At 37.5% G+C, this 25,494-nt stretch overlaps 1 protein-coding gene across 1 annotated transcript in view; it reads left to right on the plus strand.

Annotated features, from left to right (window-relative positions):
* CCDC171 (coiled-coil domain containing 171) overlaps positions 1 to 25,494 on the plus strand; it is a 183,881-nt gene that overhangs the window by 153,333 nt on the left and 5,054 nt on the right. The window contains exon 25 of the mRNA XM_029284871.1: positions 3,464 to 3,616. Within this exon, the coding sequence (XP_029140704.1) occupies positions 3,464 to 3,616 (153 nt within the window). The remainder of the gene's footprint in view (positions 1 to 3,463; positions 3,617 to 25,494) is intronic.

Raw genomic sequence — 25,494 nt, forward strand, 5'->3', positions numbered from 1 at the left:
CCTTAAACCAAGATCCGTACATAAATAAGTTTGCTGCAGAAGTATCTAAATATATCTGTAGGCAGCGAAAAGAATTATTTGCAGTGTTGAACAATTTGTGAGCCATTCCTCTCTCCTCTCCATTGTTCAGCAGAATGAGGAATTTGTTTAGTATTTATTTAAGGTAAAATATAAGCTGTATTTGAACATTAATAGCCATGACCCTTCTCTATATTAATTTTGATGGTTTTCCACATGCAAACATGGAAGGTCAAAACAGTAATTTTATTTTTCTTTTGTGTAGATGACTTTAGAACAGAAATTAGCTGGAAATTGTTTGGGATTCATTTTTTTTCCTCATTACAAAAGTTTAATACTTTTTAGATAGAATGCTTGTATGACTCCTACGAAAACTTTTTTTTGGCATTATATATAGAACAATCTGCACATAGAATTATTCTTGCCACTGAATTCCACATCAGAATTACGGTCCACCATTTAATTTCATATAATGCTAGTTATAAATAATGTGGTAAAAATATTAATCTCTGTAGTTTCTAGACAATGGTCCAGTGAAGCTTATAACACAGAAACTCTAGATTGTTTTTTCATCATCGTAAGGAGCTTTATGCACATATATCATCTTCATTGTGCAATTAATGAACCAACTAAAATTAATTTTCACAAGTTTGTTGTATGGTATTGACAGAACTAAAGTAGAGCTTTGTATTACAGGTTCTATACACCCTTTGGCCCGTAGTCTGTAGTAAAGTACTTTTCTCTTTCTGCTAAACAGAAATCTTGATTTTTCTTAATTATCCCACAGGATATTTTATGCTGAGTCAGCAATAAATCAGTTCTTGGCAGCACACTAATAAATACAGTGGACTACTGGAAATACCATCTTTCCACTGAGATTTAAATATGAAGCGCTGAGCACTTGATACTGAAAATTCCATGGTTCCTTTTGGGAAACTAGGAAATGTTACCTCAAAGAACTTGTCCAAATTAAAATGTATATAGCCCTGTTGAAATTTCACTTGGGAGGTTAAACTGGATTATTACAAGATTCATAATAGCTATAGGGTTTTTATTATTATTGCAGTAAGGTGTTACGCTTAGTGCTTTATGCTTTTGTATAACTTTTTGTTGTTTGCAGTGTAAAACACCAATTTTAACCTTGTATGTGTAAAAAAGAAAGATTCACCTCTTAGAGAAAGAAAAAAAGAAACATAGCAAATGTTTATTTACTTTTCCATGATACATGAATATACTTAAACCTTGAGATAAAGTATTTTAAATTATTTCTTGTTCTTTTGGTAGATGCTTTCCACGAACATTTTGATAAATTGGTGGAAAAAAAATTGCTATATTGTTGACTATATAGTAGTCCAGAATTCCCCAATTTTTCCAGGTTGGCGGCCTGGAGGGAGGGGAGGGGGGAAAGAGGGGATGGTTTTGTGGGTGGGGCAGGCATGTGTGCGCCTGCATGAACGCTTGTTGCACAAGTGGGGATGTGAGCACCCGCGACACTTGCCGAGTAGGGCCGGGAGTGCTCACGACACTTGTGCGAGTGGCGCCATGAGCACCTGCGATGCTCATGCGAGTGAGACCCCAAGCGCTTGTGCGAGTGAGGCCCCAAGTGCTCACGGAAATGAGGCTCCGAGCACTCATTCGAGTGAGGCTGTGAGTGCCCAAGACATCACATGAGTGCGATTGTGAGCGCCCACCAGCCAGCCACTCATGTGGCCCAGTTGCGAATAGGCCACGGACCAGTAGTGGGCCATGGCCCACAGGTTTGGGACCCCTGCAGTAGTCAACTACTGTATAGTCAACAATATAGCAAGTTTTTTTTCACCGATTTACCGAAATGCTCATGCATTGCCACATTGCCACAATGCTCATGCATTGACATCATGCACAAATGATGCATTTGACGTGCACACTAATTGATATCATGTGTGAAAACTGTTAGTTCTATTTACTTTTAGTAGCAATGGCAGAATCTATTAAACATGATGTCTGTGCAAGATGCTTTCATTTCATCTTTAGCAAGAATAACACATTTGGTATTTAAATTATACAGGTAGTCCTCAACGTAACAACAGTTCTTTTAGTGACCCTTTGTTTAGTGACCTATGATAATATTTCACACTTACAACCATTGCAGCATCCCCATGGTCACGTGATCAAAATTTGGATGTTTGACAACTGGTTCATATTTATGACGGTTGCAGTGTCCCAGGGTCATGTGATCCCCTTTTGCAACCTTTTGACAAGCAAAGTCTGTGAGGAGTCCAGATTCACTTAACAACCGTGTTACTAACTTAACAATTGTAATGATTCACTTAACAACCGTGGTAAGAAAGGTCATAAAATTGGGCAAAATTCACTTAACAAATGTTTTGCTTAGCAACAGAAATGTTGGGCTCAATTGTACTCGTAAGTCGAAGACTACCTGTAATTGGGCACAAAAGAACTTGGAGAAGCGAATAGTGGCAGAAATACATAAACAGTGCAATCTGCTGATGCACTTCTACAGAAATATTCTTTTTTTTTTTTAAAGAAAAATGTCCACACACGAGTTAATTTTTGGGTGTTAAAACTGTTTCAATACCTATGGATGAACTTGGTATCTTAAACAGGAATATTTATGTTTTCCAGCCCGATCATTCTCAAACCCTGAGTTTCTTTATTTGAGAAAATACAGCTAACAATCTTCACTTATTCAGTGAAGAGGGTTTTTATTTTTTATCAGCCTTAATGCTGTTCTTACATTTGAGAAATCAGTGCAGATCACTTTGGAAGGAAGATATAACCTAAAAAAAAAATGATTAACCAGTTGTAAAGAACTCCAGTAATCCCAGCACTGTTATACTATTTGGGTCAGATATCAAGTTACCAACACTGCCAGATCATTTATACTCAATTGTGCTGTTAACTTTATTATCAGTCGGATCAATATTACACTGCTGAGACATTCTTCTTCTGTATATCTGAAGAGAATTATTTTCCCAGCTATATTGTAATCAGATTATTTATTTTCAAAGGTCTGCTACTTTCTTTAGGTTCCATGCCAAATTAAATCCAATTCCTTTTAAATGTGAGGTGGGAGAATTAGCAACTCCATTCATTTTCAGAATGTTCATACTTAACCTCCGATGGTATTCTCAGCTTGGCTGAATAAAATTAACTGAGGGATGAGTTTAAATAGAGCCAATAAAGCTTTATGTACAAATCAAAACGCGGTGTTTATTTAAACAACAGAATGACAGAATACCCTTTGTAATTTTGGCATACAAAAAAGGCATACAGTATGGTCTATTTTAAAATAACGATTTTCTCTTTGGGACAGCATTTAAGGTTTTGTGCATGTACATATGTTTATACACACACACAGAGTTCATTTTCAGAAACATAACTCAGCAAAGATGGCACATCTTTTATACAGAAGTATAATCATTCCTTTTCCTTTTCCTTTAAGGCAATGATTATAGGTTTCATAGATGTCTATCAGTTTGCATGCTCCAGAGTCTCTGCATTAGAACGAGAAATAACATCCCATCGACATCACATTGCAACTCTGAAATCAGAACTTCAAACTGCTTGTCTTCGTGAAAATGAAAGCTTACACTCAGTAAGTGTCTGATTTCCCTTTTTTTATAATGTAATAATGTTGACACATTATTTTCTGGAAGCCTCCATTTGCTTACATAACTGGGTCAGAAAAAAGGTTTGTTATTGGGTCACAACATATTTTCTGATTAAAAAGCACATGATTAATTTGGCGTATTTTCTGCCCTGCACTATAAGAATACATCCAGTTTAAAAATAATTTCATGTGTGCACAGCACTGCTCATTAGAAAATTTGGCCTCATACAAGCCTAAGAAATTACTTTTCAAGAATCTCAAGGAGAATCAATATTAAGGTGGTAAGTTTAACACACATTTCTTTTCTCTGTGTCTAATATATGACCAAAATGAAGAAAAATATTCTATTAAGCAATACAAGATTTTTTTTAATGTCCAGAAAAAATAGACCATCCAAAGTAATACATTTTCAAATAGATGTATATGAAACAAAAATCTCAGATCCCAAACAGCAAATTAATCCTTGATCAAATCAAACAACCATGATCAAGAACCAGTTCATATACAGGGTTATCTTCAGCAAGCTAACATTTTGTCAAAGTGACAAAATGTGTGTTGTGATGTCACAGCATTTTCATATAGATAATAAGTGAACACATAACTTCAGTCCAGGGTTTTACATCAGGCACAGTGGGCTTTTTCTACTGAAGTAAAACATTTTTTTTTTTTTGCAACATGAGAAATCTAAAGTTCTTCACTTTAATGGATTCCAAATTGATGGTATATAATTTAACAACACATTCATCTTCAACTCTTATATGTTAACAACCCTGCTGTCAAACGCAGGAAATCAGGAATCAAGGTGGTTCAGATGAATACAGGTTTACTGCATCCTCTCTATAAGAATCTGAAGTACTAATAGTCAAAGCAAATTGGTGATAGATAAGAATTAGATCTCTTAGACTGATAACATACTTGATCCCTTCCTCGGGCTCAGCCTGGTCATCTCCTACACCTGTAACTATTAAGCTAAATCTTTTTAAAGTTGTGTGTGTGTGTGTGTTTAACTACTGTGTTATATCTAAAGGTGGATGACTCCTGCTTTTAAGAACTTGCTTAGAATTTTTTACTCCATGAGGGAAAATAAATCATGTTTTTTTCTCATCTTATTCTTTCTCTGGGGTATCAGTATCTTGAAAAACATGTCACATGGTAGCAGATGAGAAGAGAAGGTCACATACATCAGGGATTCCCAACCCCTGGTCCGTGGACTGGCACCGGTCCGCAGCATGCCAGCAAGCGGGCCGCACAAACAAGCAAAGCTCCATCCTCAGGATGCAGGCAGTATTCAAAACCACACCCCTTCTGGTCCATGGAATACCTTTCTCCATGGCACCAGTTCCTGGTGCCCAAAAGGTTGGGAACCTCTGACATACATTATAGAGAGAAATGATGGAAGTTCCTTTTACATGTATTTATTTCCTTTTAAACGTCCTTGTATGTATTTGCTCACTTGGACAAATCCAACATGGGAACTTTACCTTCTCATACTTTTTGAAAGAATTACCTATTGGTCAACACTGAATAATCATCTGATCATTCTTTGAAAAAAAGTAAATGCAGTAATAAAGTCTTAATGAAGAAAATTAAGTTAAGTCTTGTGTAAAGGGCATAGGGAATGGCATTGAAGAACAGGAGGAAGAATTGCTACCAAGGCAGCAATCAAATAAGAGGGGCTTCAGTACAAGACAAGAAAATAACTTGAAAAATCGCCTTGGACAAACTCTTCCTAGTTTCACATGGAGATAAATGGGGGGAGGGGGGAGGGAGAAGCACATTGAGACTTGCAAGATTCTCATATTATAGTTGTTGCAATAAAAATAATCCTCTCCTACATGACATTGGTTTCTTAATCTGGTCTACTTGTTGGGCTAATACCTTGACTTGTCTCCCCAGACCTCGTGATTTTTACCCACGTACAGTATATATTTCCTATTTGTTTCTCTTTTCTTCATTTTCTCACCTTGACAATCAGGAGAATGAAGAGAAAGTGAATAGTTTGGTTCTGGGTTTTTTTTATGTTGGTGTTTGAAGTGATTAACTTTTGATAGCTTTCTAAGGATGTTAGACTAATGGAATATTTTAAAGTATATTTTCCAATAGTTGTAATTGTCGAATGAAGATATTTGACTCTGAAAAATACTGTGACCCATCCCTGCTTGATTTAGAAATAAAAAATCAACCCATAACCAGCTAAGCTGAACTAGGATCTTCAAGCTGCTAGCTCTACATGTAACTTCAGATGCCTTAATTTCTATTGCAAGAATGTTAGCTACGTTGCCAGCTTAAAACGTCTGACTCTGACTACAGAATCATAACTTTGTAAACTATTATGTGATGTTGACATAGTCCAATGCATTTTAATTAAAATTGCTTTTCTAAGCTGTTATGCCGTGGCAAGTTGGGGTTAACCCACAAATGAAAGCAAAAGTTTTTAAAAGTTCTCATAGTGACATCTTAGGAGCATGGATGGTCATAAATTCAGTAATTGTGACTAATCAATCTCATCAAGTTAAACTGTGCCAATTCACTACACACCATTTGCATCTTTCCATTCCAACACTCCAATGCTATGCTTATATTCATTTTTCTGGGAACAAGTCACTGTTGGACTTACATCTGCATAAGCTTATTGCTTTGTGTCCATTCCTTCTATATCTGCTTTTCAGCTGCTTTAATAACGTGTGAGCCCATCTGTCAGTAAGCTTGTTCCGTGCTCTTTTGTCTTGTCACTTAGCTTCTCCAGTTGAGGGACAGAAAGTTGAACCAACCATGTGATCACTTTTAATTTCAATGGGAGAAGAAACCATAGGAATTAGAATGCTTTAAGAGGAAAGCTGCAAGCTTATATTATCTTGTGAGGCATCATTTTCTTGAGGAACAAAAAGCAAGACTGAGCCTATTCCTCTTTTCAGCAACCATCGAGCAAAGTCAGAACTTCCTGGATGAACAAGTTCTTTTCACATCTTGGGAACAATCACCTTGAACGTTCTTCTCTTCCAGATTACACTAATGTATTTTTATTGCCTCAACGGAGAGAACTGTCATTCTGTGTCCTCCACTGTTTTCAATCCTCAAGCTGCTAACTCCAAAACTGGAGGATTTACCTATATTCAGACTGGAGTTTATTTTTTGTTTTAGTTGGGTTGGTGTACAGGCTCATGCATCCCTAAGCAGATATTTATGTGTAGCTCAAGAATGAAGGAACCATCATAAAAGTATATTTAAAAGTAGAAGCAGCTAGAAGAAGAGTGAATGAGGTGCATGTAAAGAATATTCAGTACGCCTATTTTTTTTTCACTTCCTTATGTCTGAGACTATTGCATGCCACAAGATCCAGGCTTGTTTTCTTCATCGCTGTGTGACTTGATTTGCTTCTGTCCTTTAAATGGCTCCTTGGCTTGCAACAGATGCAAAGGCCTAAAACTACCAGGAGGAAAAGTTAAGGCTTTGCTTAAGAGAGGTCCAGAGTACTAGTCTCTGAGCAGAGCAGCGTTGATGGCACTGTCCTTCCTACCATAGCCTCCTCTGTTTTCAAGCCTAACATGGAACATTTTTATTTTTTCTATCTTTTCTAGTCAAAATTGAGATCCTACTGTACATCGTAATTTGACCTTCCACATGTAAAACAGGTGAGTCTTGATGCAGGAGTCATTATCTGTGTGTTTCCCCTCTGTTTAAATCTTGGAATCATGGCTTCATAATTTTATGTTGCTCTCCAGGATGCAACATCCTTTTGAGGTAGAACAATGATCCTAACTGCCAGTGGCCTGAAGGTAGACAGAGTGAAGTATACAAGCCATCCTCAGTTTATGGTTTCAGGATTTTGCTTTGTTGTCTCCTGTGGGGTCCACATATTTAAATGACATGGTTTCATTTAATTAATCATAGCTTAAGGCATAATCATGCATGGGCAGACCACGCGGACACTTTTGGCATACTTGTAATTACTGATGCTGGGTTTTGCTAAGAATAACAAAACAGAGTTTTTGACTGAGGCTTTCTGGCTTTATCAATTATGTCCACTAAAACGAGGATTGGTTGATGTGCCATCAAATCGTTGCCAAGTTTTAGTGACCATATAGATAGATTTTCTCTACCGTGATCTGTTCCCATCCTGGTCTTTCAGATCTTCCAATGGTGCACTCATTGCCACTATAACTGAGTCCATAGACCCTGCTGCTGGTCATTCTCTTCTTCTTATCTTTACCAGTTTTAGAAGCTTCTCCAGAGAAATGGGCCTTTGCATAACGTGTCCAAAGTAGGATAATTTGAGCCTGCTTATTTGTGCCTCCAGTGAGAAGTCTGGATTGATTTGCTCATTTGTTTTCTTGGCTGTCAGGAATCTTCTCCAAGCCCCAAAATTCAAAAGCATCAATACTAAAGTATTCTGCTTCTTCCAAGTTTAGAGAGGAGGAGCCAGGATAGTGTTCAGCACACTGCTTACTTTTTAATAGCTTACCATCTTGTGCAAATGCAGTAAATGCAAAACCACTATTTAATAGCAGGAGGCAAGTTAGGGTGCTGCCATAAATGTGAACCAGGGGAAATAACAGGCAATATAGGTATACAGTTTAGGATCAGGATTAGGATCTTAATTTATTTCCATTGAATTAAATCCAACCCTTTAAGTTTTTAAAATGTGCTTTAGTTATCTTGCTGAGTGCACATATTTATTGTAACTTCTATGAGTTACTCCTTTGATTTGGGTTTTCTTGCTGCTATCAGTATGTATCAAGGGAGTTGATCTTTGGTAGAGAGTACTTTGAATAAAGTTCAGTGAAAGACAGACAGACAGACAAACAGACAGACATATTGTTTGGATCTTAGCTTCTAGTGAGGATTTATGACAAACTAGATGGTTTTGAAAGAGTGGGGGGAAGCATTGCAATGGAGATCAGCAGCCAGACAGCAACTTTTTGCCGGTGAAGTCTCTCTGGAAAAGGAAGAGATCAGGATATCTCCCACTTGCACTCTGAGCAGCTGTTCCTCATGAGGAGACTGCAGCTGAGCAGTTAGAAGTTCAGAGGTTTAAATCAAACTCACAGCCATAATGCAACCTATGTGGATGTAAGTTTCCCACGAGCCTCATTTCTTAACCACTTTTGGATGTATCTAATTTACAGCTAAATAGAGATTTTCGGAGCAGCAGGACAAGAAAATTCCTCTTGGTCAGTTTTTACATTTCTGGATTATAAAAGAATGAAGGGAAGAAAAGGTTGAAAGACTTAAAATCTTTTGGCAAAAAGCTTATTGAAGAGAAGATATTAGAAAGTTTAAAAGATAGGAGATAATTATTTTGAAAGATTTTTTTTTCCACGAAAGCATGAAATTAAACCCTAAACATATAAGGAACGGTTGCTGGAACTGGGTATGTCTAGTTTAATGAAGAGAAGGACGAGGGGGGACATGATAGCAGTGTTCCAATATCTCAGGGGCTGCCACAAAGAAGAGGGAGTCAAGCTATTCTCCAAAGCGCCTGAAGGCAGGACAAGAAGCAACGGGTGGAAACTAATCAAAGAGAGAAGCAACCTAGAACTAAGGAGAAACTTCCTGACAGTCAGAACAATTAACCAGTGGAACAACCTGCCTCCAAAAGCGGTGAATGCTCCAACACTGGAAGTTTTTAAGAGACTGGATGGCCATTTGTCTGAAATGGTATAGGGTTTCCTGCCTGAGCAGGAGGTTGGACTAGATGACCTCCAAGGTCCCTTCCAACTTTATCATTATTATTATTATTATAAAAGAACCAGACCTTTGTGGGAATGTTTTTTTGTTTACTACTAAAGAGTACAAACAATGGTGGATTTTGCAAAGCAAAAGATAAAAGTAACATTAGCCAGACTGTGATGCTGACTAACTATGGAATGCCAGTTGAGACAAAAGTATTAAGGGCATACAAAGACAAAAGAGTGGCTTGCCTTTTCTTTTTTCCTAGTTTGAGACAGGTTTTTTTTTTTTGGATTATAATATCATAATGGCAGCCGCCAGAAAAGCACGAAGAATGGAGGGGAGGAGGTGATCTCTAGAGCAGTGTTTCTCAACCTTGACAATTTTAAGGCATGTGGACTTCAACTCCCAGAATTCCACAGCCAGCAATGCTGGCTGTGGAATTCTGGGAGTTGAAGTCCACATGCCTTAAAATTGTCAAGGTTGAGAAACACTGCTCTAGAGCAACCTGCAAAGTATATGTTTGAGCAACGAGGCAGTAGGTTAGCTGAATCATTAGATGTTAAAATGAGAGCTGTTTTTTTGGGGGGGGGGAAGAATGGAAGACTTGTAAAGATGAAAGAGGAGATGAAAGAAGTTAAGATGCAAAGCTTAACTTGTAAAACAAATTAATGACAAATTTAAATTTTGGAGAGTAAGACTGGTGACTGAGGTGAGTTGTTCTAATGTGAACTGTGCTGAGTTTAAGGTCTTGGATTGTACACCTCAGCCCAATGTATTTTTCAGCATTATTAAGGAAAAAAGGTGAAAGGCAGGAGCGCTGAATACATTTATTTATATTCAGTGCTTTTTTTGTTAAAAAAAAAAAAAAAAAGGTGCCGGAACTCACACATGTCATACAACCCGTCTTGCCTACCCTACAAGGTTCCATCCAAAAAAGGTGCCGGAACTCCGTGACAAAAAAAGCTCTGTTTATATTTATATTTATATTTAATGTGTTTTGTCACCCATATCTCCACAAGGCAATATTGTCTTGAACTCCAGGAGAAAATATAGAATATACTCTGCCCATCAACCATATTTGGGTAAATAGAATACTCAATTTTGATTGGAGCTGCATATAAGCCCAGTAAATAAATAAATAAAATGATATGGCATAAATTAATAGGAATTATCCCTCTTGTTCTATTTTGCTTACCTTTTCAAGTAAGAGATTGACTGCTGCTAAACTGAAGTTATGAATAGTGCCATTACTTTGAAGGGAAGGTTCAGGGTCTTGTAACACGTAATGGACAGAAGGGCATTCAAATGCAGCAGAAATGTCCAATATTATCTTAAAAAAAGACATTTCTATAAATTTAAGGTATCCTGCATGTCCATTTTAATAGCAGAGCATCATTAGCTTTCTTTAAGTTCATTTCAGAGAATTGCTGTTTGATTAAGAAAGCTTTTGTAGCACTACAGTTGCATGCAAAATTATGTTTCAGTTAAGTGAACAGAACTTGACACAATCTTTTCATGTAGAATAAATTAATAAATAAACACAATATCTTTCTGCAAATTTGAATGCATACTTACCATATGTGCAATTGTTCAGAAATTCTGAACAAAAAAAAGAGTGGATAGAATAGGTGCAGAAATGTTTGACTGGGATGGTTAAATATTTGCATATAATCATCTTATCCTAGAAATAACAAGCAGAAAACTTTCCGGATGAAATTAGATATTGGCTATCAGCATAATAAGGTTACTTTATCTAGAGAAGATTCACTTGGCATGCCTTGTTCCCTTGAGGATAAATTTAATATATTCAGAGGTCAAAAAACACCTTGATTCTAATCCTTATCCCTTATAAAGTCTTGCTTCCCCTTTGTTTTACTCCTGCTACTAGCACCAAATAGTGGGGTTTATTGTAAACTCTGGGCAATTTTAAAAATATCTGTATGAGCCCAAAGAGAAGAAGCCAAACATTGAAACCTTTAAGCAATTAAAAGAAGCCCACCTGGCTATAGAACCAGGCAAGTATATTAGGAGAAATTCCCCATAGTTACTCAGTCCTTTGGAATTTAGATTGTATCAGAAAAGGGGAAATAGAAGAGTTGGGAGAATGACTGAGAGAGGGTGAGGGAATCTGAAGAGATGGAGGAATCACATGAATCCACAGAGATGGAAATTTGCTAAGGTCAGGAGGACATATGGCTTCAGATGAAGGAGGGAGAAAGAATAATGATCCTCGGGGGAGGCTGCAAGTGAGATAACAGCTGGAGAAAGAGTTGGGCTGTCATCTTCCACAGAAAATACCAAGAGTTGTTGTTTTTGGATGAATGTATTCGCTGATGCTGTTATCCAATGTATGTTTCTGTCATGAATGCATTTATGTGGTTTTGTGTGTGTGATACTTCATTTGTTTCAGTGATCGGTCTTTGTGTTGAAATACCACATGTTGAGCAATGAGTGGGGTAGAAATGACATGAGTCAGTAAACTTTTAGATAGACAGTGTAGAATAGCCTGAGAATATTTTCATCTTTGGAATTAATTCCAAAAAATACATCTGTGGGTCTTTCCAGATCACTGTAAGTAGAGCAAACACAGTTCTTACTCATCTGTTGAAGGGGTCCTGACACATGTCTTCCAGACAGTTGTGATTGTGAGGCACTGTATTTTCCCAGCATTCAAATGTAAAAGTTCCTTCCTGGAAACGTTTTCAACTATGTCCTGCATGTGGTGTGATTTTTTTCAGGCAAAGAGTCTAAAATGTGCAGCAAAGTAGGTGAACTGTGCAGAATTCATTAGTTAGATTAGCAATAGGTAAAATCAGAATCTACAAGCAAAGTTTAGTCCAAAACATAAAGGCAAGTAAAGGACCTAAGTAAATGCAGGTAATGAAATTACACAGTCAAAAGCACCTAGTCCTAGGAGAAAATTGAGGGTGTATAAAGCAATCCCACCTTCTAGTTGTTAAGCTTCTCAAAAGAAGCTACTGCTCAAGACAATGACTCCATTTCTGAATGAGAAGAAGGCAAGGTTTTGAATACAGAAAGTTTTAATTGGATTACGGGCTCAGAAAATGTCGGAATATTGGATTTTGAACATTATGCCTTTGAAATTAATTTTAAGGAATAAATGCACTTTTGTGGGAAAGAAAAACTGTTTTTCACATTGGAGATATAACATGATATAACTTACAGCGTTCAGAGACATTTTTGAGGAACGGTATTGGGACTTTGAATCAATAATGTCGGTTGTGTTGTGTTTTCTTGGGAACTATCTGTTTTCAGAAGAAAATATTGCAGAAAAAGATATGCAACAAAGTCTGTCTGAAAGAACATAAACAGGAATTTGCTACTAGATGTAAAAAAAATGGATGAGGTTTTAAAAATTAAGAAGAAATAAAAATGATAAACCGAGAGAACAACTGGAATAATTTCGTTCTGTTGGACTAACGAGAGGCTCTTTAAAGTATTGAAGAAATACAAAACAAGTATCAACAATCAGCTAACTGGATTTAAAACCAAGATTATTTTATGTAAAAATAGGGAACACAAAATCCGTTTATTTGAACAGGATTGAAATGGGCCATGTTATTTTGGATAGTTATTTTTGAATTTACTGACATCTGGACTGGAAAAATGTTGTATATTGGATTTGCTAACAACATTGAGTTTAAACCTTTTTCTCTACAGTTATTTTATGTATTCTAATCTGATAACATTTTCTATCTAATTGTTGTTCCACTTAAAGTAGGAAATATTTGTGATCTTGATCTCTTTAAAGGAGAAATTACCCCTCTTTAATGCTATTATTTTAGGGCTCTGTTTTTGGCTGCCACCTGCATTGAACAAGATGCTACTTATTGGATCTATGCATAGTTAAGAGATGAGTTACAAGCTTTATATCTATAATTGAGAGGAGGAAGAGATAGTGAAATTATTTATACTTGTCCTAATGAGGGTGGGAAGTTGCTTTCTTAGAGTTTTTTCTTTTCTTTTTCTTCTTTGCTTTTTTTTGCACCTTTTTATTTTCTTTTTTAGTTTTTTTTTAGTTTGTATTTTTTTATTACTGTAATTAAACTTTTAATAAAAAATATTTTTTTTAAAATGAATTGTTCTAATTGTGCTCCTTTTAGCTCTATGACCACTAATAAGTCATCAGTCTAATCAGTCTAAACAAATAATGACTAATAAGTCATTATTTTTTCTACACTGACTAATCCCAGATCACTAGGTTGTATCCCGTTGAGATAGCTTCCACTTCATGATCAGCAGAAATGATGTCACTTGCATTCATGAGATCAGCGATGAATTGTCCCTAGTCAAATTCACACATCTGTTTGTAAAGACTTTTCTCATGGTGGCATCTACTTCAGGGTTGAATAGCAACAGGGAGAAGGTGCATCCTTGGCATTCTCTGGTGCATGCAGATTTCAAAGTTTTCTGATAGTTCACCTTTGATGTGACCCCCTGCTGATTAAGCAGTCACAAGCATGGTGTGGGTACCATATGACCTGACTTGGTATTCTGTAGTGCAGGGGTGTCAAACTGCCGGCCCGCGGGCCGGATGCATCACACAGAAGCCGCGCCCACCCCATTGCCAGCAATAGCAAAACAGTCCCGATACATTGCGCGACGTCACATGACGTCGCAAGTTTGACGTGTCTGCTGTAGTGGCAAGTGATTTCCAAAGAATGGGTTAGAAGCAGCTGCAAAATGAATAAATATTATGACTCACTCACATTGGATTCCATGATTTGTGTAGTGTAAATATCTGGTCATACCAATCTTGGATTGGATGAAATCTAGCCATGTTTCATGGACCATTTGTTCTCTTCATTTTTGTGTTCAGGGTTGGACTATTTGTATGAATATTTTACTGATTATGAAAATAAACTGAATAGTAGAATGTACAGATGTTCCACAAGTATTACAAAGATTATCATTGACACTATACTGTACGTATATCTTCCAATATGCTGCAACATGGTGTATAGTGTCTGGTATTCTTGGTCTGCAATTTCTTATACTTCTGAAGCAATATCCTATACTGTCTTCATTCCAGTTTCTGATAACAGTTGATGTCATGATGGAGTTGTCGGTTTTAGATTCATCAACCAATTTTGCATCTCTTCCTTTGGTATTCATGTCCAAACATTCATAGGATATCCAGATCTGGATGCATAGGATAAGAAACTAGGTGCTTTTGCTCACTCTTGTAGCAAAGCGACTTGTAGCTTCCTGAGTATTTTCTGGTTTTGCAACCATTTTGAAGCAGTTGGATAGGACCACTTTAGTTGTTGCTTAAAGACAGGATTAGTCAGTCAAGACCATTCTGTACGGTGTGAGAATTCTTTAATTGTATGCTTCACATATGGTTGTATAGATATGTTCTGTGCGTGTAAATTAAATTTTCTCCAGGTACTATGAAACAGCACAATAATTTAATAGATGATGGCTTTATTCATAAAGATAGGGATTTATATAATGACTAGAAATTAGCCACCGGCTCCATGCTTAAAAGTACATTCAGTATTCAAACAGAACCTTGCTATGTTTACCACAAAACTAATTATTCTAATCAAGTATTATATTGTCGTCTAATTTAAAGTGATTTGGATACACTCTAGTTCCAGATGATTTAGATCAGAGAAATATTAGGATTATTCCTAAGGAAAAGGTCTCATCTGCTTCTTCTTCAGATCTTTTCAACCTGGTAGCCTCCAATTACATATTTTATGGTTAGAGATATAGTGTAGTCTCATCTTCTTCTTTTGGAAGAAAGAAACTAACAGTAGTAGAAAGTGCCTCCTGCTATAAAACATTGTCACAAATGATAGAACAGTTATCTACAAAAGCTTCCCATATAGTAAAATTTTCTACAGCAATGGAGACCAGGAGGATCTGCACAAAATTAAAAAGTTGGACAAAGAAAGATGTATGGTGCAAATATACCTTAGACAAATGTTATATGCCTGCATCATAATTCTTAATATATCATACTTAATTGTTAAGATGCCACAATAGGTCTACCACTTTGATAGTTAAAAAAAAACACAAAGAAGTGTAATCAGATAATGTATCTGCATCCTTGATTTGTATACACAACATTTCCTTTTCTATAGAAAACATTTAAAAAAGCAGAATATGCTAAGCATGTGAACTTTTACCTTGTCAAGCTATTGAAACATATTTGGAAATTATAGTAATTTGATTTAAATGTTGCCTATAAGGCAAAAAGAGAGTTTAATAGAATCCATGTGCAATTAAAATGCAGAACTAAATGTAATCAGACCACAATGACTATGGCCTTCCTACTGATAGCCTTATTATGGCCTCAGAGGTTGAAAGTTTATATTAAAGTTACTAAATCCACTTGAATGAGATGATAATTCAGTGGTTGTTTAATTTTAAACAACATATTTTAAGCATTAGAAGCAGTAACCAGTCTTTAGATTTTGAAGATCTCACAGTTATTCTCTTTAACAGATGGTAAGATACAGGTTTTTCTTATATTGTGACAATTGAAGGGCAAGACTCCTTAAAAACATTTAAGGATGACAAGTCTTCCTGTAGGAATGCTTTCAGGGCCTATTAAATCATTATCTATCTATATCTCCGCATATATGTATACAAATATGAATGATTATTTCAAAATTCATATTATAGGACTCTTGTCTTAGATAGGACTTTTCTACACCAAATCACAAAATGTATCTTTTTAAAACTGTCATTGCAATCATTATCGTCGTCATCATCATCCTAAATTTAAAAGAAAGTAACCCCAAACTTATTTTCTCTGGACAGTTTTAAGAGTCAACATCCTGTGTTGGAGTTCTCTAATCATCACAGCACAATTTACAGTCGGAACACACAGAGAGAGCCAGTTCAGACCAGCTCATCTGTTGATTTTGGCAAAAGTCCTTATTCTCACTGCGTGCAGCTGCCACTCGAGAGATGGGGACTCGGCACGGAGCCGAAGGAGAGTTGGTCATAGAGTTAGTGAAGCCCCGAAAACATAAGGCTGCTTCTTTCCAACAGTTAAGGGCTATTTTCCATTTCACCTTGGGGGAGGGGCTTTCCCTCCCCCTCCTACCTCTTTAAATGTACACACACACACACAAATTAAATAAGGGCTTCTTACAAGCCACTGTGCCCGGAGCATAAGAATTCAAAATCAGCGTCTGGCTTCCAGAAACGGTACCATCAAAATGTGCTTCTGATTAGGTGGCTTAATTACAGCTGTGAAAACAATGTTGATTTCGGGCTCCAGATTCCAGAACATGTCAGCTGTTGCTAGCTAGCCTTGGACCGAAGCCACCATTCTCTAACTTTGCACTGGAAAAGTTGCACACTCCGGTGAGCTTTTTTTTTTTTTTTTTTTTTGCGAAGGTAGAAAAGTCGCCCAAAGGAAGAACACTTTTGTGATTTTTGGTGTGGGGCAGGGGCGCTTTCGTGTGTGCAACTTTAAAATACTTTTTGAACAGTTTGCCTGACAGGACACAGTACGTAATTTTAATTGATTTAACTCCCTTTTGGTTGAAATCCAGTGTGTTGATTTAATAGGATAATTTTATGACATCTAATTTTCCTGACAGTTTCATTTGCCGTCAAGAGAGAAAATTGTCATGTTTGCACTATGGGAAAAAAATGGCTAGTTTCAAATCTTAGTAAGTTTAATTTTCCTTTGCCTCAGCAGAGTAAGATACCTTTAATTTATTTTGAGGGGGGAGTTGGAAGGATTAAGTCATTGATTTAATATGTTAATATACATACTTTTTTCAGTGGGAAGTGGGAAATTATACACAATCCTTAACAATATTTTAAAATTCTGTAGATTGCTCTTTAAAACCAGGTTTTCAGGCTAGTTTCCCATTGACTAAAATCATCCAATAACATTATAAACAATATACTATAAAAGGCAATACAAGTAGCTCTTGACTTACGACCACAATTGAGCCCAAAATTACATTGCTAAGTGAGGAATTTGTTAAGTGAGTTTTGCCCCCTTTTACGACTTTTTTTTGTCATAGTTGTTAATTGAATCTGAGCCCCACTGACTTTGCTTGTCAGCTGGTTGCAAAAGGCCCCCAGGACACCGAAACCGTCATCAATGAATATAAATTACGTGACCGTGGGGATGCGGCAGTGGTCATAAGTGTAAAAAATGGTCATAAGTCATTTTTTCAGTGATGTTGTAACGGTCACTAAATGAATTGTTGTAAGTTGAGGACTACCTGTAAATAAAATACATCACGGTAATAAAAATAAAATGATAACAAATAATAAAAGCAGCAATGGAAATTTCAACAGAGTGATCTGTCCCTAGAGCAGGGGTAGGCAACCTTGGCTCTTTTATGACTCGTGGACTTCAACTCCCAGAATTCCTGAGCCAGCATGGCTCAGCTTGGAAACTCTCCCTTTCCCCCTCAGCATGGCTGGCTCAGGAATTCTGGGAGTTGAAGTCCACGAGTCATAAAAGAGCCAAGGTTGCCTACCCCTGCCCTAGAGTGTCAAGAAGCTATCCTTCTCAAACAGATTGTTCATCATGTCTGTCTAAACATATGGAAACAAGGTTCCATCTTCTACTGCATGATTGGGGGATAAAAGTAATCTCTCCTAGAACATCAGACGTTGGTATCCACCGTGTTATTCATTCATTCAGATTCCATTTATATATGAGTAGAACCCATGTGAAACTTTGATAACATTCCTTGGCACAGTTGCAAACACTGAAAATAGGCAAAAGGGAACGGCAACAGCACTTTCTCTGAAGTAAGCACAGGTTGTGTACGTTCATTTTGTAGGCATGGTTATCAGAATCCAGATTAACTTCTTACATTCTGGGGATACATTGATAAGCAAAACTATATACAGGTAGTTCTCAGCTTATGACCACAATTAGGCCAGAGTTTCTGTTGCTAAGCAGGATGGTTGTTAAGTGAGTTGCGCTTGATTTTATGACCTGTTGCCTCACGGTTGTTAAGCGAGTAAATGCAGTTGTTGCATGAATTAGGATTAAGCGAATCTGGCTCCCCCCCAATTGACTTTGCTTACCAGAAGTCACCTGGGAAGGTTGCAAATAGCAGTCACATGACCTCAGGATGCCACAACCATCAGAAAAACATGCCCATTGCCAGTTGACAAAATCATGTGAATTTTAATAATGTGGGAATGGCTGAAATGGTTGTAAGCGAGAGGACCCTTTGTTACTCACTTTTTTCAGTGCCATTGTAACTTTGAATGGTCTCTAAACAAATGGTTATAAGTCAAGGACTACCTACCTCTGGTATAAAGTGCGTATAGTCAAGGCCATGGTTTTCCCAGTTGCAATGTATGGCTGTGAAAGTTGGACCATAAGAAAGGCTGAGCGCCAAAGAATTGAGGCCTTTGAACTATGGTGCTGGAGAAGACTCCTGCGAATCCCTTGGACTGCAAGGCGTTCAAACCGGTCGGTCCTAGAAGAGATCAACCCCGACTGCTCTTTAGAAGGCCAGATCCTGAAGTTGAAACTCAAATACTTTGGCCACCTAATGAGAAGGAAGAACTCACTGGAGAAGAGCCTAATGCTGGGAAAGACTGAGGGCAAGAGAAGAATGGGATGACAGAGAATGAGGTGGCTGGATGGAGTCACTGAAGCAGTAGGCGTGAACTTAAATGGACTCCAGAAGATGGTAGAGGACAGGAAGGCCTGGAGGAACGTTGTCCATGGGGTCGCGATGGGTCGGACACGACTTCGCAATTAACAACAACAACAACCTCTGGTATCAATAGGCATTTCTACACAATATCAAGTGCTCTGGACCCAGTTCACCAGTTGCCGTGCTAAGATTCTGCAGGAATTCTTAGCATTTTGTGGATTGGGCTCAATTGTCCAACAAAATGGGGGGAGGGGCTGGGAACACAGAATACTGCCCGAAAGAAAAGTTATTTTCAGCCCATAGAGGTCTAACTTTAGTCAAGTCAAATTTTGTATATAAAAGGGATGATATGTGGTACAATTAACAGGCGTGCAACAATAACTGAACTTTCTGTTTTCATTCGGGATATACTCTTCCCTCAATCTGCCTTCCTCGCGTTTGTTTCCAAGTGACAGTGTCAGACACATTGTTATCCGAAGTTTCAACAATACTGCTTGAATTACAGCCGGAACAGTGGAAAAGCTGCTGCTGCTGCTGCCTTGAAAAACTAGATCGGGATGCTTAACCTTGGAGAGAAAGTTTTTTTTTATTTTTTTTTACAAAGAATAGAACTCAGAATATAATTGAACAGGCTTTGCAGAAGAAAAGAACAATTCTATACAAAGGTAGATACATTTACTTCTTTCCAGAGTCGGGGCACTTTTACTTAGGTATTTCCTCCTTCCTTTTGAAGAAACTATTTCAAGATAAAGAACATCCATTATTCAGTGCTAAACTGTGGGTTAAACACAAAAGGATGGCAGATTTGTTCTGAGGTTATGAATCAACTGAGACTTTTGGAAAGAGGTTTTAAAAAAACTTAATATTGAGTTTTTTCTACTCAGGTGACACCTGAATCAAGGGAATCCAAGTAGCCTATTCATGCTAATGTTACTTTGACTTTTCTTTTTCTTTTCCCTCCCCCACTTATGTTTCCACAAAGCAGCTGCATATAAAACCAAGCACTCCTCATATTTGTAAAAGTACTGTTTCTGAGATTCTTCAGTAACAGTACGTAGATGGGTAAAGGCCATTTTACATCCCATAGCCCAAGAGAAAGCTTTGAATTTCACTATTCCTCGACCGTATTACTAATTGGCATGTTTTTGTATTAGGGAATAAATGTATACACAGGATCAATATTCAGCTGTATCTCTTGGTGTATGCATGTTCGTGGATGTACAAATGGCCTTTGATCCTAGTCTGGATCAGATAGAAATGCTGCAGATTGATCCAAATTGTCAGAAGGGTTTTTGACTGTTTCCATTTAAAGGTGTGGCCTCGGAATTGTTCTGGACTTGGACTTTTTATGGTGAGATGTCAAATGTCAGCTCTGGCCACAAATGCTTCAACTCAGCTCTAACTGCAGCCATTTCCATTACAGACTCTGTCTCTATTCAGTTGGTACCACTTAGACTGAAACTATTTTAATATGCCAGAGATTGGTCTGCCCTTGAAAACCATTTGGAGATTTCCACTAGTGCGGAATGTCTCAACTAGAATTTAGAGTGGAGCAAAGTGCTGGAATCTATGAGCAGAGAGGTCTCACTAAAACACACAGTGGTTTTAAACAAGCAACCTAACCACAGAATAAAGTCGCCTCTAGATGAGATGGGTGGCACACAAATCAAATAAAAAAATAAAGCAATAAAACTCAAAGAGAAACACTTGGCAATCTACAAGATCCCAAGTTAAGTTATCTACCAATTCCAAGTTAAGAGGGCCAGGTAGCAATATGACAGAATTATGGAAGGTTGACCCCCAGAAGTTACATATCTAAGATTTGGGATATCTCTCCCCCCCCTCCCCCTCCTCCTTTCTCTCCTGCTAGTCCATTTTCTCTCATTAGCTGGAAAGAAATACCTTCCTGTAATTTTATTTGCTTTAAGTTTTCATATTATGCTTGTTCAAGTATGCTTTATTGTGTTGAAAAACAAACCCTGTACATTACAATGTGAAGTAGTGCTATGAAATTTTACTGCCATTACTATAGTGGTTGCATAGTCAATCAGATATTTATGTTGAATTTGGCATTTTTATCCTTCTATCAAATTTTTCCCAAGGACTTGGGCTAGGCAGATGTTGTTTGATGGTGTTAAAGGTACAGTATTGTTGCAATTGACTGGTGGTGATTTTGTCAATGCTAATAAAATTTAAGGGGTGCTCCAGATTTTGGGGGTTGCACCCAAGGCACCTATTACTATTGGTATTACCTTCGCTTTCTTTTGCCACAGTCATTTTACTTCTATTTGTAGGTCTTTGTAGTTCGTAATTTCCTCCAGTTCTTTCTCTTCTATTTTTCTGTTTCCAACAGTGAACAAAGTTCGCTATCCAAACTTTTTTTGTCTTTCTTATCAACAATTGTTAAGTCCAGGTGTTGTGGGGCAGATGCTCGACTGCTTGAATTCTAAAGTCCCAGAACACTTTAGCTTCTTCGTTTTCTATTACTTGGTCTATTTTGTCATCCCACCAATTTTTGCTTGTAGGCAAGTGGTATTTTTTACAGATATTCCTATGCACTATTATTGCTACTTTGTCATGCTATTGTGTTTAATCAGTCTGTATGATCTTCTTGAAGCAACTAATCAGGTGGTCCAGTATTTCTTCAGCTTTTTTACAGAGGCAACGTGTGCTAGTCTATTGCTATCTTCTCAATTCTGGTCTTGTATGCATTTGTTTTTAAGGCTTGGTCTTGCATAGACAGAATTAGTCCCCTTGTATATTTTTTCAACGCTCTTAGACAATGCCCCCCCTCTCTCTCTCCCACCCATGTGTGTATACACTTGCCATATAATATTTTGCCTTGCCAAGTACTAGTTTCAGTGCATCTTCTTCTCTGCTATTCAAATACTCTTCCAATGCCTTTTTAAATTTTTCAACTCTGTGGTGGAGAGTGAATGGGCTGCCTGCCAGAATGATGGTCCATCCTCCTCCTCTGGCAGCAGCTCAGAGTTCTCAGTCAAGAGCTGAGATTCCCTCCCGGCAGGCAGCCCTTTGAGAGCGAAAGATAGAGCTGAAATTCCCTCTCTTCCAAAGGGTTGCCTGCTTCCCAATGCAGGCAATCCTTTGTATACAGAGATTCCCTCCTAGCAGGCAGCCCTTTAAGAAGCAGAGTGGGAAGGGTTTGACCTTTGTGTCTACTTGAATTTTGACAGAGTTTGGTTGGAGCTTGGGGTCTCTTCTCTTTGTCTTTGCTGAGAGCTACATGGAGGCAGGGAGGGAAAAATTTTAAGCTGAGTTAAATTTAATTAATTTTGAGAAATTCACTGTCAGGATCCAAACAGACATGGATTGGCAGGGTGCTCTTTTAGCCAGTCCCCAGAGACTAGAGGGAATCCTCTTGATAGGCAGCATCTTATAATCTTCCCCATTGACTTTGTGGGGTGGCCAGCTGAGAAGAGGGCAAATGGCAATCACGTGATCTTAGGATGCTTGGCAATTTGTCACGAGTGCAAAAAAGTTTCCAAGAACTCAGATCGTGATCATGTGACCACAGGGATGGTATATGTAACAATTTGTGAGTTGTTTGTAAAAGCACACTTTCTAAGGTTGCTGTCATTTCAAACAGACATTAAGCAACCGATCAATAAGTGATAACTATCTGTGTTTGTAGTGATCTTCTTTCTCCAGACTCTTGATGTTATTTCCATAGAGCATCTTGATTCAATTTTCACTATTTTTTTACCCTGTTTGGTAAGGGAGGCTCATTTGTCCAGTCCAAAATTCAGTGCAATGTCTTGGCTACATAATAGTAAACAGGTGTGGCCCTGGCTACACATCAAAAACATCTGCCAGGCTGATCCCACCTCCTTTATACATGGGTGATCTCAAGCTGTATGGGAAAACACGATCTGAAGTGGAATCACTGCCCAACAGTAATGTTATTATTTATTTCTTTATTATTTCTTTAAAGTTTATTCTGTACATGCAGTCATAAAATAGTATTGTAAATAAATTCCCACACACCTCTTTCTTGTGTAAAATATTTTGAGCAGGGAATCCCCCACATTTGTGGAGTAGATCACGAACATGTTCACAAAATGGTTGGTATGTCCAGTCACAAAATACCTAGATACTATAAGGTAAACTAAACACTGAGTTGTAATCAGTCACCTTTAATTTATAAGAATTTCTCAAGGGCTCTGAAAGATTATTGGAAAGGGAAGCTAAGCTACGGGGCATGTCTTGGCTTTATAGCATGAGATTCTCATTGATTTTTTTAATTGAAAAGAGCTTTATAAACTGAAACTAAGTGAGGCAGGAAAGTTGGCAAGAGCCAAGCAATGTGTTGTGGGAACGTCACCACTCCCGGGCGTTATGGTGAGGACCCAGAACTAGAGGTTGGCTTGAGACTTAGAAGGCACGAGTCCAGAGTTTCTCTCAGCCAATCACATTTCTCAACTTGACATACCACCCAAGATGGTTGCGAGGTTCAAGTTACAAGCACACAAAGAGCCATGTAAGCCACTTCAGGCTCCCTAAAAGAAAAATATATTATACCCTTAATAAATTCAATGTAAGTATAAATCAATAAGATTTGTTTCCTGGAACTCTATCTGTTTTTGTTTTTTTTAAGTTTTCCCCTCATGAATATTCTGAAGAGATTGTATGTTTATACCAAAGGACAACAGTCCATTTTTTTTAAAAAAAACAAAAATTCCACTTAGCAAGCTGTTGGAAATATTGATTTCTACTTGTTTAAGGACGTTTGGTTCATATGACCATTTCAGGAAAGAAAAAATAGTCTTCTAGTCCTTATAATTGTCTGTAGTGACAGAGTGTACATATAGTTTTTCTTAGTTTGTTAGTTCTTTTCATATAGTTGCAAAATGGAAATATAACCATAGATAAGAATGAAACCTAACCTTAGCTCACCCACATTTAAATTTAGAACCAATGAAGCTTGGTTTCTTGCTCAGTTAGCATATTTGAAGCTTGTATGCTTATTAGACATAAAGTGACACTGAGCCTAAAGTGTGACCCTTTTGCCTCTTGGTTATTCCTGTATCAAGAATGGAGAATCACTCCCCATGAAAGGTGTTTTTTTTTTTTTAATAAATGTACTTTTCTGGCTGATTTCTGGTTTTATAAACATGAAATGTGAAGGGTTTTCTGATTGTTTATTTTTTGGCATGTTTGTTTGTTTCTTTCCCTTTGGACCACTTATACCAGGAAGAAGCTGGATCAAGGTCAGTGTTGTTATACTTACCCAAAATTTAATATGTGTAAAATCTGAACCAGGCTAAAAGATGTATGAATGCCTCCAGCTTTACTTCCTGACAAGGTTCTAGTTCACACAGTTAGAAATTCCAGTTTTTCTTTCTTCCATTATTTTAGACTCTTATATTGGAGTAGTCCTTGTTTGGATCGGACATACTGTATATAATAAAAAGTTGAATGCTTGCTGTTTCTGTGACAGGATGTAGCATGTTGTCTGATGGACTGGAAAATAAGGCTACATATTTTATTTTTTTATGCAAGGCCCATTTAAAAAAAAAAATACGAATGAGTGAATTCAAGAATGAGCGAACTCAATTTAAACATTATATTCAGAACCACAGAGGTATCTGGAAGATTATCTGAAATCACAGATAATTTATTCTGATTTCAGAATAAATCTCATACAGTCATCACATCAAAAAAGATTGTCTTTGTACCATAGTGGTTTATCAAAGATTCGTCATAAATGCTATTGTTTCTTTCTGAAGAGAAAACATCCCAATGGAGCACCCCCATTTCCCTGGGTGACATAGTTCTGTTATGAAGTGTTAAACATAACTAATTTGAATAAAGAAACCAGATTTGCTGGATTATGTGAGTATGGAATGATAACCTATAGATAATACACAGCAGGGGTGGAAAAATGTTTTGACTATGTCTGCAGTTCAGAACCCACTTATTATGGAACTAGTTCATTGGCTTGAATTAGACTTTTCTGAAGGAACTAAGCTGCAAGTTTGAGTCTATTTCGTTTTGCACACATCCGATATTTAAATTTTATTTTGGAGGGATGGATGCAATAGTCACTTTTGTGAGATAGGTTAGCCATATAAATTTGATGAATAAATAATAAAGAGTAATAGTGAGGAGCTTGTTAACCTTGACATGAGTTAAAATTCTAGTACAGTTGCAGGAACTGAGCATGGCTAGTCTAGTGAAGAGAAGGACCTGGGGAGACATGATAGCAGTGTTCCAATATTTGAGGGGCTGTCACAGAGAGGGGGGGGTCAACCTATTTTCCAAAGCACCTGAAGGCCAGGCAAGAAACAACAGATGGAAACTGATCAAGGAAAGATTCAAACTAGAAATAAGGAGAAATTTTCTGACAGTGAGAACAAGCAACCAGTGGAACAGTTTGCCTTCAGATGTTGTGGGAGCTTCATCACTGGAGATTTTCAAGAAGAGACTGGACTGCCATCTGTCAGAAATGGTGTAGGGACTCCTGTTTGGGCAGGGGGTTGGACTAGATGACCTACAAGGTCCCTTCCAACTCTGTTATTCTATTCTATTCTATTCTATTCT

This window comes from Protobothrops mucrosquamatus, unplaced genomic scaffold (assembly GCF_001527695.2).
Source record: "Protobothrops mucrosquamatus isolate PMUCROS unplaced genomic scaffold, P.Mucros_1.0 scaffold1045, whole genome shotgun sequence".
NCBI lineage: Eukaryota > Metazoa > Chordata > Lepidosauria > Squamata > Viperidae > Protobothrops > Protobothrops mucrosquamatus.